General features: G+C 45.4%; 1 protein-coding gene across 2 annotated transcripts in view; it reads right to left on the bottom strand.

Moving 5' to 3' along the window:
- LOC144934758 (mitogen-activated protein kinase 12-like) overlaps positions 1-13110 on the bottom strand; it is a 32348-nt gene that overhangs the window by 17068 nt on the left and 2170 nt on the right. For both annotated transcript variants that reach the window (XM_078860876.1, XM_078860875.1), the window contains 3 exons: positions 10311-10440; positions 9040-9098; positions 2876-2987 (listed from right to left, as the gene is read on the bottom strand). In XM_078860876.1, coding sequence (XP_078717002.1) covers positions 2876-2987; positions 9040-9098; positions 10311-10440 — 301 coding nt within the window. The remainder of the gene's footprint in view (positions 1-2875; positions 2988-9039; positions 9099-10310; positions 10441-13110) is intronic.

Raw genomic sequence — 13110 nt, 5'->3', positions numbered from 1 at the left:
AAACACATCTAAGCGCACGCCGGTTTAATTACGAGTTGTCCCCCAATCGTTGTCCGAGAACCAGTGACTCTGCGTCGACGGGACTGTGAACGCGTTAGCAAGGGAGCGTTTACTTTAACGAACAGTAAACGTATATTACACATCCTGCGTTCACCCCCCCCCCCCCCCATCATGCCAGGTAGGTAAACAATGAGTACGTTGGTATTGCCTAATGTGGATATGATTTGGTGATATCTACGTTTCCGTTTTATACGGGCACTCCCCCCCCCTCCACCACGCATTATCCTGGATAATTGAGAGTTGACTCGATTTTTAAAACAAGGGGGAAAAAAAATCTTGCATACACTTTACCTGACAGGTATTTATCCAAATGATGTCATTAGCAATAACAATTATTACCAATAAGAATGATCAATAATGATAATAATGGCAGAGTTCGTGCCAGGTGCTCAGGAAGCGGCACGGAATCTGTAGGCCGTGATTTGTTGTCCATCCCCGGCAACTCCGATTAGCACGTTTGGCTACGTACGGTGCAAAAGAAGTTCAACGTACATACAACGGGGGGCTCTGGTAACGGCTCTGCCAGGGAGGGCACGGGCCACGCTTTGCTCAATGTGTCCAGTTGTGTTCAGTGTCAGTCCATAATAGGAACACAGCCCTTCACCACAGTTGGGTTCATATTCAATCATCCTCATGAGAGTTATTGTACTCCCCCCCCCCCCCTATTCAATTACAGACAGAGGCGCGGACAGACGGACGGAAGGTCGGACGGATGGCGCTAATGCGCCGACGCTTTCAACCTTCGTTTGGAAAGCGATTAAAAGAATTCCGGATTAGAAATCTAAAGGTTCCCATCTACCTTGGACACATTAAAGGTCCCGTGGCGGCCGGTGTTAATAGAAACAGTTATACCGTCACAGCGTTCCTCCTAAAAGCCGATCATAAATTAATCATGGGATCTCTGACCTGGCCCATTTTATGTGATATGACTAATTCATGCAATAGACGGCCGCTGCTTTGTAGAGGGGTTGGCACTGTCTATAAATGAGATGCAAGCAGCTCACATCTATTATGCAGCATAACTATGTATTGCAAACGCAGTCATAAATTATGAAGCCAGGTCATTTTGGATAGCTGTGTAATTGGCCTTTCTGGCAAATAACTAAGGTGCGTGTGATACAGACAATCCCTTGACAGCAAATTCCTTAATATTCAAAGGCTGGCCCTTTTGTAAATGCACTGTTTGAATGTATGTAGCTGATAAACATTTATTTATGCTCGTCTCCATGGGGTTTCAACTCAGATGACCTGGGAAGTGTTGAAACATGTACAGTTTTTTTTTGGTATTTTATCAGTAAAGAAAAAGTGAAAGCGATAAACCTCGCGGCTTCGACTCTCAGGAATACCCTACCAGTCAATTATAACAAAAGCAAATCACTCGAGGACCCTTGTAACACCAGCAATGCTATCTGTGCTAAAAGTAGCATTTGCTAATTATCACCAATTGAACCCTAGTTACACAAGTTTAATTAATATCTAATGAACGATCACCGATCTGTGAAATTCACAGGTTTCAAAGAGCTGCTATCCCAATTAATAAGGCTGGAGGGAACCTAATGTAGCGCAAACAGTTTCCAGACGAAAGCAAATAACCAAAGCCAGACGATTGATATCCCCTGGCGGGTGATTGTGTGTGGGCATGAGACGTTGTCAAACACTCACAAAGGCTGCCCCGTTGCCTAGCAAGGGAGCCTGCCGGTGAAGGTGTTCTATTGACATTTCAGTTTCAATCCGAACGTGTCTGCTAGGGTAAAACACTTCAAACCCCTTGCAGTGCCAGGCGATTGCTCGCTATGCGGTTCCGTCTCTCGGCTTTTGTTCTCGATGTTCGACATTGCACGAATGTCGACTTGGCAACCCTGCCGCTCCTACCGGGCAGAGAAGCACTCTTAATGTTTGCAGGGGCAGGTGGCAGCGCGGCCGGAATGTTGCTGCCAAGTTCACACTGGTGCGATAACTTTGGCTCTTTGAAAAAGTTCACGAGTGTTTTCATGACCTTTCGAGTGCTGGATGGTAGCCATCTCTTTCGGCAGTCCTACGCCAGGGACGTAATATCCTAATTTGTGTGTTACGGGACAACCATCGTCAACTTCCCACCAAAGTGATCCAGCCTCATAAGGTGGCGTTTCTTGTAACTGTACTACTGACACCCAGGGTAAAGATAAAGGTGCAGCAACTGAAATTGCTGGAGGGAGCTCTCTAGAGCACACCTCTAGATTGTATTTGGCCTACTCTTCCACAATGGCCAGACGTCTGGAGAAGATTCACCCCAACACAGGCACCCTGAACCCATTTACACTGCTGGGTCGACAGAGGTGAGGGGATTTTAAGAAACTTGCAACCTTTGTTTCATCTGCCCTGCCAGGAGATCGAAGTCCAGAGCACAAACCATTGCACCACGGCAGAATTCCCGACACCCAGGGGAATTACAACCATTTTAACTGATACTCTTAGGTTTTTTTCGGTAAAGTCACGTAGGTAAAAATAAATAATACAAATAAATAATAAAATTATATCATTAATAATAATAATAAAATAACAAATCTCGACGTTTCGGGCGTAACGCAAGCAACCGTCATCAGGTGGGACAACCACAGCAAGAAACGAATGCTGAAGTGGGCAAAAGAGCTGCTGTAACATTTGAACCGAACCCACAATTCCGGGACTATGGCCCCATTGCCAGCTGCTGTGCTCATGGAGCCATCTCGTTGGCTTTAATAGCACGCCACTTAATCTGGTTGGCTGCGGTGAATCAACCATTCATTCACAATGTGGCTGTCAGGTCAGGGTGGATTTGTGGTGTGCATTGTCTCACCTTAAGTCCCTTGAGAATCTGATAGATCAGGTACTGAACCTTGTCGTCCGACTGCTTCCCATGCTTCATGATCTTGCTCAGGTCCGTTCCCATGAAGGGCATGACCAGGTAGCTGTGGGAAGCATTCGTTTACAATGAGTTGTCGTTAATGCATTGCAGTCTTGGCTCTTGAGACACCAGTCCTTGGCCAGGAGGCCGGCGTTAGTCCTTCACCTTGGCATCGGGACTGTTGCCACAGTCCAGGGCTTGCCTTAGAAGCCCCGAACTTGATGCTGTCGTCAACCTAGAGCAGCGTTCTTCAATGCACGGCCTGCAAGCCACCGGCGGCCCCTGGTGGCCTTTCGTGTGGCCCCCGACAATACACAAATGTGAAAACACCCCCACTGTGCTGTCAAACCTGGTGGCTTCAAATGTGTGGCGGCCCTCACACCGAAAGTGCTCCCCTCTAAAAATTAGTAAAGAACACTCGCCTAGAGGATCTGCCCTTGACTGGCCTCAACATGCGCCTCGACCTGAAAGGCATTGGCCTTAGCTTGGCCTTGTGGCTCAGGCCTCAACCTCATGGGTCCAGGCCTTGAATTCCAGACTAATACATTTCCACATGGGTGGCATATTGGCCTTGATACTGCAACGCCTCAGCCGGTGACGTGGCCTAACGGTAGAGCATTTGCCGCTGGTTGCAGAGGTTTCACGGATCGACTCCAGCGGCCGCTATAATTAATACTGCGGATGTATATGTAACAAGTATAACCCGTAAAAACAAAGTTTTTCACTATAAATCCTTTATATGCGTGGTGGCTAGAGTCCGCTCGTCCTCTGGCTTGAGATGGCTGCCACCTATGGGTCAGATGATTGCATGGCAGCATTAAGCAATTGGTAATTAAATATAATATTTTTGTTCTAAAAAGTGTAAAATTTTGGGGAAAAATTTACACGAACATTAATTGTCACGCACAACGAGTCTGTGTGGAAAATGTCAGCTCGATTGGATCACGGGAAGTGGGTTAAAAAACGACCGAAAGATTTGCACGGTCCTAAGCAAGCAAGCAAGTGAACTTAATATAAAGGATTAAAAAATACGCGGTGTCTGTTTCACAGCGGGCGTTAAAGACCCTGTGGCATATTTTGCATGAGTAGGTCATTGCACGCTCGCGTATGGTTCCAAATGTGCCAACATTAAAAAATTCCCCGCAAATTACTCAATTGTGTGTCCCCCCCTACTGGAAGATCACTGAGCTTGGCCAATTGTCGGCACCGGTTTCTGGCTGTCATCCCTCTTATTTAGTGTCCTGCCCAAACAAAAAAAAACTAGATTTTATACAGTGCCATTTACAGACCTTTACATAAAATAACCCAGCCCTTGTACAAATAACACTGAAAAGGACAAAAACTATCCAAAAGGCATAACCTTAAACAGACAGGTAAATGAGTTAAATGAATGGACCCCTCACGTTAGCGACCATTCTGATGTTATTATTTCAAGGTCATTGCATTTGCTTGAGTCGTAAAAAAACACGGTACAATTGAATGTATTGCTGCGGTCTTAAGGTCTTAATTTGTGTGGAGCACTGACAGAATGGTTAGCATTAGCGACCCAGGTAATATTCGTGCCTATGCTCATCAGTGACAAGCGATATTAAGCCGTGGCCTGGATCTCCGCCACGGTAAACTGATTACATAACATCTTTGAACCGTCACTTGTCCTTGGGCACCACGGTGGCAAGATGTTAACCAGAGGTGGGACAAAGTCATTGTTATGCAAGTCCAAGTCGAGTCGCAAGTCATCAAATTCATGACTCGAGTCTGACTCGAGTCCAAGTCACATGACTCGAGTCCACATCTCATAGGTGGGACAAAGTCATTGTTATGCAAGTCCAAGTCGAGTCGCAAGTCATCAAATTCATGACTCGAGTCTGACTCGAGTCCAAGTCACATGACTCGAGTCCACACCTCTGATGTTAACTACCTCGCCTGGTGGCTGTGGGTTCGATCTCGACCGTGACACATGTATATTTGAAGTTTGCATGTTCTCCCGTGGTCGCGTGGATTTGTATCCGGGTCCTCCGGCTTTGGTACAAAAATTAGTAACAGTCTATACAACCAATCATCGCTATGTTTTATATTATATCGCTTGTTTGTTTACGGTGCCATTGTTTCCACGAAAGTGGCTGGCAAGGCTGCTGTAGAAAAGAAAAAATTAGGGGGAAAAACCATGGATTCTGCAACAAGCGTTTGTTCTCGTAAATATTTAATTCGCAGTATGGAAGCTGATGGGTAGCTGTCAAAAATTGGTTTGTATTTCTCTGTTTCTGAGCAACCCTTTGATCAATTTTGCCAGTTTTCAATAGGGCGAGTCCCTAATAACAACGCAACATCACACTAAAGTCTCATTCATATTGGATCATGTTCACAAGCTATAGTGCCCACCCCCCGCCGCCATTACAAACAGACGGAGAGACACCTCATGCATAAATTACTTCAACCGGAGCTTATGAAGACAACCTTATAATCATTTTGCAGTGTGCACAAAAGGGCGATGATGATGTAGGGAGTGTGTTTATTCATGCTGCACTTTGATTTTCTTTGCGTTGCTGCATGAACGCTTTCATTTGCTAAATATTCGGTCTTCTAGTCCACAAGGGGCCCTGCGCGGAATTTGAGGTCACATTCCACAAATTCTGCCGGAGGGAATCTTCTAGCAATAACAGTGAGCACAAGGCTCGTCTATTAAAGTATTCTTTTATGACTTCTGCACTCAAAAAATGTTCGTACGCACTCATTATGTCAATGAGTAACGTGCCACGTGCTGTGTACAATTAAGATAACAGTGAAGAAGTTAATTTACCTCCAGGATTGCTTTATCAGTGGTGATACATCTTCTCAATAAAACAAGTTATACACTCTACTGGCTCACACGTATAAAGTTACAGCTCGATTTGAAGCTTTCGTGACTGCAGGAATCCATACTCTTTGGTTCACGTAGGTATAAAATAAAATAAATCACGACGTTTCGGGCGCAACACAAGCGTCCGTCATCAGGTCGTGATTTTATTTTATACCAACGTGACTTTACCAAAAGAACCAAAGAATAAGTTACAGCTTAATACTGGGTTGGGAAGCTATGGCTGGGTGGCTCAGATGTTAGTATCACAGCTGGCATCACTGTGATCCTGTGTTGATATTGGAGCAGCAGGCTGTGATTAAACTGGCTTCTCAAGTGTAGTGATCAATGTTTTGTACTCTGCACATCTCTGAGAATTATTTAGGTTTGACTGTCATGCTCAACGATCACAAACATCACTCATGTGGACGAGTGGGTGGGAAAGTGCTTTCCTCTACTGGGTGGACCAGGTCACTCAAAGGGATTTCAGAGGTAGCTCTGTTGTAACCACTTCTGTGGGCCGTTTTCTGACACGAAAGGTTTGCACTGCTCTGAGAGAGGTCTGAATGGATTTTTTTCCATCACGTGATGCAGACGGCACAATTGGAATAAAATTGTGGGGAAAAAAATGTGTGTAAAAAAAATCAAGAGTGAAAAATTCCTGTATTACAGAGCCCTGTGACCTTCAGGCCAAATGCGCTTCAGAAGTGTAAATTATTATTATAACCATTGTTATTAATTAAAAAAACATGGGCCAGACACAATCTAACCTTCGACATCAACAAGTCTCCCAGGTTCGCCAGTCGAGAAACTGGATAATTAATAACATTGTAATGCAACACATGTTGGTCTACATTGAAAGGTGTTCTCTCCCAGATGTGTGAAGTGCAGAGCCTGAGCACTACAACTGCCCATCACCTTTTGAAAAATCGGTAGGAGTGTATGTACTTCTGCAATTTATACTTTCTCCATATATATAAAAGGCAAATTGTGATTATGTGTGTCTGTTCAAAATGTTGAGCGTACTTCCCGACATGCAACAAACTTGAAATTTGCCATGTGGGTACTTTCCAGACTGTACACCATGCAAACATTATCAAAATAAACTTTAGTTTTTTTGGGGGGGGGGAGCTCAATAATGCATATATTTTTTGCACGGCAAGTGAGCTGTGACATCAAATCTGTCACGTGACCCACGCATGTGGAAGCGTAACGCATTGTAGTGTAGCGGATAGCGCGCTGTGCTTCGAACCCGGCGACCCAAGTTCGATTCCCGCTCACGGCCACCACCGTTGACGATTATTTGAACCACTCCTGGGCCTCCCCTAGGTCGAATCAGCCTCAAACGAGTCACTGCTGTAGTGTGTGAACATCGCCACTGGGGAGACAAAGGCGGCCGGGCGGGTGAAGCCGGGTAGGTAAGCTAGTCCACTATATATAGAGTATTTATTTACAGAGACTTGCTTGCCTTTTCTCTACTTTGCACTCCGACCGTTGTTTGTATTGTTGTTGTAACTTGCAGACCCGCCCCTACTGGACCATCTGTGAAAAAGAGCTTCACAGCTCATCGGATTCTTCCAGGATAAATACAAGATTCCGATTCTGAATGACAGCACAGTGTTAGCCTGGTGCCTTTGTCCACGTTACCTGGAATGGCGCCCAATCTAGTCAGAAGCTAAGCGGGGATGAGCCTGAATCAAGTCTGGATGGGTGACCACCATGCATGAAGACAGGCATTGTAGGGCTGCGACACTGCATTGTCAGCGGGGGACAGCGCAGAAAATCCCATTGTACCTGTGCTACGCTCCAAAGTCTATGCTTCTCGCCTTCACCAGCCCGCACCGATCAGTGTGGCACGGTAAAGAAGAAACCCCATGGCCTGCACAGCATTGGGGTTCGCTCATCGACCAGTGGACTGACAAAATAACTTTACACGTACAGTACTTGTTTAGAGTAAAAGGGCAGGGACTTGGGGGGGGGCGATGGAATGTCGGGGGAGGTGAGAGACGTGATGCCGGTAGGGCTGGAGGACAGCTCACATCGCGTCCGCTCTGCCGGCGATAAGACGCTTGGTTTTTGCCAGTGCCTAGAGACTTGCTTGGGGCAGAGTTGACCTCCCCTCCTTTGTAGTCTGACCCCAGCCCTCCCCCACTCTTGCGCACTCCGCACACACTACCCCACTGTCCTACCGCTATGCTCAAGTACAGCATGTGCCATTGACAGGCAAACGCAAGTGCCCCGGCTCTACTGACCTGTGCTTCACGTGGGATTAACGCACAGACTGTTTAGAAGTAGGATTGCATGCTTTGCGTGGGTAGAGATATACGGAGCAGTGAATCGTATCCGTGCCCCTTTTATCGATGGAAAATCCTATAACCCACGGATTGATTCTTACTGTTACCCACACTTATCCGTGGTTAAGAGGAGTAGCCCAGAGTTGGTGGATAACTCTTCCCATTATCCATACTTATCCATGGATGAGTCACCCAAAAGTGGTCTCCCGGAAGCGCTAAGTTCCCCCTCTTATCTGCCATTATTTGTGAATAAAACGAGTCGCCCGAGTTGGAAGGCAAATTCATCCTATTACACCGCTTCATCTGTTGATAGCCCTGCAGATAACAGGAGTAACCTCGCACCGGTTAACCTGCAATAGCGCCCCCAACATCACATCACCATCTACGAGAGGGGTTGCGATTATTTCCATTAATATTTTTTTTATAGTTTCTGAGCACAGACCCCAAGGCCCAAAACGCCAAGTGCCCAGCAACTTACAGCACTAATGAAGGTGTACAACTCAGAACAATTATTACTGTGACTGCACAAGGCACAATTGAAGCCGAGGGCGACACACTGTTGTCATATCTGGGGTGGGGCTACTCCTTCCCCCAACTCGCTGCACACAGTCCGAGAGAGAGAATTGAACGTTTAAGCAACACGCGGTCACCCATTCACTCCAGCCACACGCTCACTGGTGTTCACAGTCGCCCCCTTATCACGACTCATCTGTTGCTGCTCCGTACGTTATCGTTCACGTGAACTCACAGAGTAACGTCACCGTACATTACGGGGAAATTTCTGGCAATTCGGTGTCTGAAACTGGTATGTTCCTCCCTTAGGTTAACATGTCCTGAAATGATTACATGGTGTATTCGACACCGCACATGCACTTTATTAGTCTTAAATACATATGTGTGTGTGTGTGTATAGGACTTATGAACATGTAATTTTAAATATACATTGATGAGAGGTTGCATTGCACAATTAGTGTGTGGTCACAACTCACAAATCTTGAAATTGGTCCAGTGTTTCATTCGGAGTAAACACATCCACCAGGCCAATCACCTGCAATAAAACATAAACACGAAGACAGAAGCCCCCTTTCAGCTCCACTGTTCAAGGGCAAGTGGTGTTGAGTCGGCACCGCGTGAGCAACACATTACTCATAATGGGACAACAACATTAAAACATCCTTCAGAAGATGCTCAATAGAACCGTCAAGTTAAACGTGTCTGAGAAGTTGGGTGGTGATCATTTTTATATTTGTAGCCTAATCATGACAATAATAATGGCTGGCCACGGATAACTTCAGTGGGGAGTGATTTGTGAACCGGTTCTGGGTCCCCTCCGTACCAAATCGCACTGACCAGCGTGGTGAAGTACGATCCAACATGCCCCCAAGACCGAAACACTTTTGGAGTCCTTCATTGAGCAGTTTATTGTCAAAGGGCTGTAAATTGCTATCATCACACTATTATTACAACACTGTAATCAAACTCCTGGCTAGGGAACGGCAAATCTCAGTAGTAACTTTTCTCCACATGGACCAATCGCTATCATTGATTGTTTAAAATAAAAACGTAATTCCTCCTTACAAAGCGTAATGAATAGAGTAATTTAGATATTGCCCAATATAATAACGCCCGAGGCGGCGTCTTTGCTCGGCCGATTCTGTGAACAATGCCTTTACAGACTCTTTGGTTCTTTCGGTAAAGTCACGTAGGTATAAAATAAAATAAATCACGACGTTTCAGGCGCAACACAAGCATCCATCATCAGGTGGGAAAGCATGATCTGCTGCTGAGGCAGACTGTTTTAAAAAGGTATTTTAAAATGTATTTAAAACAGTCTGCCTCAGCAGCAGACCATGCTTTCCCACCTGATGATGGACGCTTGTGTTGCGCCCGAAACGTCGTGATTTATTTTATTTTCTACCTCCGTGACTTTACCGAAAGAACCAAAAAGTATGGATTCCTGCAGTCACGAAAGCTTCAAATCAAGAATGCCAAATCAAGATATTTGCGCAGGGTTGGTGTACGGTGATTTTTTCTGCAATATTTTGCTGTCTTTTCTTGGATTTTCTGTTTGCACTTAGTCACTTTAAGCTGTTTTCTTGTTCATGTTTTTTGTTTATTGCGGTTGCACCCGATTCAAGAGCCGAATGGCTCACAGGGCTATACCTAATAAATGAACTTTGAACTTTACCCACGAACGATACCTTTACCCACGCTAACACTCTCCAGCTCAAACGCATGACCCCACGCAGCTGCCACTCACGTTCTCGTGCTTCATGTGCTTGAGCAGCCGCAGCTCGCGGTAGGCCCGCTTGGCGAACACACGCGACTGGAAGGGTCGGTACAGCTTCTTCACGGCCACCTTGCTGCCGGTCACCAAGTCCATGGACGAACTGCGCGCGCGCAAAACGAAAGTGCGGTCTGTAAGCGGACGGAGCACTGGGGCAAGCGAGTGCTGTTCGTAAGCGCCGTGGCGTCGCCTCGTTGGCGTGGGCCTTGGTGCACGGTGTCCGACACGGTAAACGATGCCCGATGTTCCTCTTCTTCGGGCTACTCTGGCCCTTAGGCCCTGTGCAGTTGCACCACCTGTGCACACTCGATAGCCATGCCACTGAGCGAGGAAATATATAGAGCACACACAGGGGTGGTGTAAGCAGCACAGTGGTCGGCCACATTTGTCTCCCCAATGCTAGTGTTCACACGCTGCAATAGGTATTCATTAAAGACCAAGTCAATGAAAGGGAGACCCATGACAATGGTCTGATGCGACTTGTCACTTGATGTTAGCCGTAGTCAGGAATCGAACACAGGTAGCCAGATTGATAGCACAGCATATTAACCATTATGCCACTCCTCCTGTCAACTTACAAATCGATTTACAGGCTGCATTGTAGAGTACAAATAACGTGTCAGGATTGTGTTAACCCACTGCTGCATTATAGACACGTGAAAACCCATCGAGAGTAAAAGTACTTTCTTCAAGTCTTGACAACCTGGGTTAGAAAGTCAGATACATGAAAAAGACAATCACAACTTGTAATGGAACTTAAAAGTTAAACAATATAGTGTATCTTAAAAGTCATACCATTGCCATCCGTTTGCTTTTACAAAATGTGCATGTAAAAGTGGACCTTAGAGACTGACACGTATGACTGCAGGTCAATATGTGCCCTTGATGGCTCTGAGTTTGCGATTAAAAGCAAATTAGCCAGCAATATGGTACTACATTTGCAGCAAAATAATAATGCTGTCTGTCCATTACTGATTTTGTGAGTTAAGTGTATGGGCTCTTCATTGGTCAAACTGCTCCACAGTAAATATTTTGAATAAATAAAGATTACGACACAAACCGCACAATGTAATACATACAATAGATGTTTAACAACTGTACTCTAGTGCAAGTCACGTGCTACAAAGGTCAACATAGATGGCTAGAAAATATCAGAGGCCACTTGCACTGTGCTGTATACGTGCAAAGGCCTGGTGCTACAGACTAAACCACTCATAACACGGTCTACTTATGTACAATAATAGCTTTGTTCACACAATGCCCTACACATCGGCTGCACATATTGGAATGTGTAGATGCTTTCAATGGAAAACGTTCCATTGGCTCTACAAGGCTTTTCCAAACTCCAGTCCTCATGACCCACGTGGAGGATACATTTTTCATGCTTACTAATTCATTTCCCCGTTCAAATGCTATACGTCCTGCTGTGATAACACAGTGATATAAAATTACAGGCTCTATGCATGCACGTATCCACAGTGAGAAAGTTTCCAATCATCAATCACTCACAAACCTATTCTACCTACGACATGTGCAAAGAAGGAGGGGGTAATTGACGCTTGGAATTAAACTGCGAGACAGAAAGCGGAAGACGTGAAAAAGATAACAAACATGCATTCATGACATCATTCAAACTTAAGCAAGCGGACACATCGAGATGACGGTCGCTTTTTTGGTATCCTCGTAGTAGCGGCTTTTCACTCGCCATCGAACAATGACGGTCACTGCATCGCGCGCTTTCAGATGCGCCTCTGCGGCCGTCTGGAACGTTCTTACTGCCGATACTAGGAAGCCACTGGGGTCTATGCACTTTTAAAAATAGATTGAAAACTCACTTCTTTCGAACTTCTTTGTGTGTTCAGTTTGTTGCCCTTCCCCCGCACCTCCGATTACCACGGTTGGCAACCGAGGGATGGAACGTGCTTGAGATTACGTCCACCAAGCATGATGGGGCTAGGCCGCTAGGAGATCAGCCTCATGTGCAGGTGGCTAGGCAGATGATGACACATCACAGAAGGCCTTCGCAAGCTGCCGCCATCTCTCATGATCCTGCCATCCACACCAAAACCCTGGCCATCCGATTTCATCGCTCCATCTTCTCGGTGGATATCCTCTGCCTCGTGAGTTTTAATTACAGAAATTTATAAACGGCCGTTTAATCCACAATACTATCCGTGTAACCCCAGTGGGGGAGGCATTCATGCAGCGGTGGAATGACCATTGCTGATGTTTGAAACACGGTTTTGATTATTTTGGCACGCCACATCCATCTTGCCTCATTTTGCCCGAATTATATTTATTTCGATCTCAAAGGACAATAGGAACACGGGGGGACATTCTTATAAGATTACCGGGGATATGCACACCTTGTACGCTAGTGGTAGTAGTGCCTTGTGCCAATATTCCCTATTCTGGGCCGGCCTAGAAGCATTCCGGAAAATGTTGAATGAAAAATTAAGGCATGTTCTAGATTTGAAGCTTTCGTGACTGCAAGGATTCATACTCTTTGTGTTTTTTTCGGTAAAGTCACGTAGGTAAAAAAAATAAATTTAGTTGTTTTCATTAATTTGATCTTTTACCTACGTGACTTTACCGAAAAAACCTAAGAATAAGAATATAACAGTCCAGTTTGTATCTGTATCAGTGCTTTAAAAAAAGTTGTGGCAGTAAAAACTCAACATGGAAAGCAAAACACAGGTGAACATTAAAACATCGATGTATCGGAACAAAAGCAATCGTTGCTACCGATGCACCAATGTTCATTGCTCATTCA

Source organism: Lampetra fluviatilis, chromosome 11 (assembly GCF_964198595.1).
Source record: "Lampetra fluviatilis chromosome 11, kcLamFluv1.1, whole genome shotgun sequence".
NCBI classification, from domain to species: Eukaryota; Metazoa; Chordata; class Hyperoartia; order Petromyzontiformes; family Petromyzontidae; genus Lampetra; species Lampetra fluviatilis.
The sequence above is the reverse complement of the archived record's forward strand: the minus strand, read 5'-3'. Positions and strand labels throughout refer to the sequence as shown.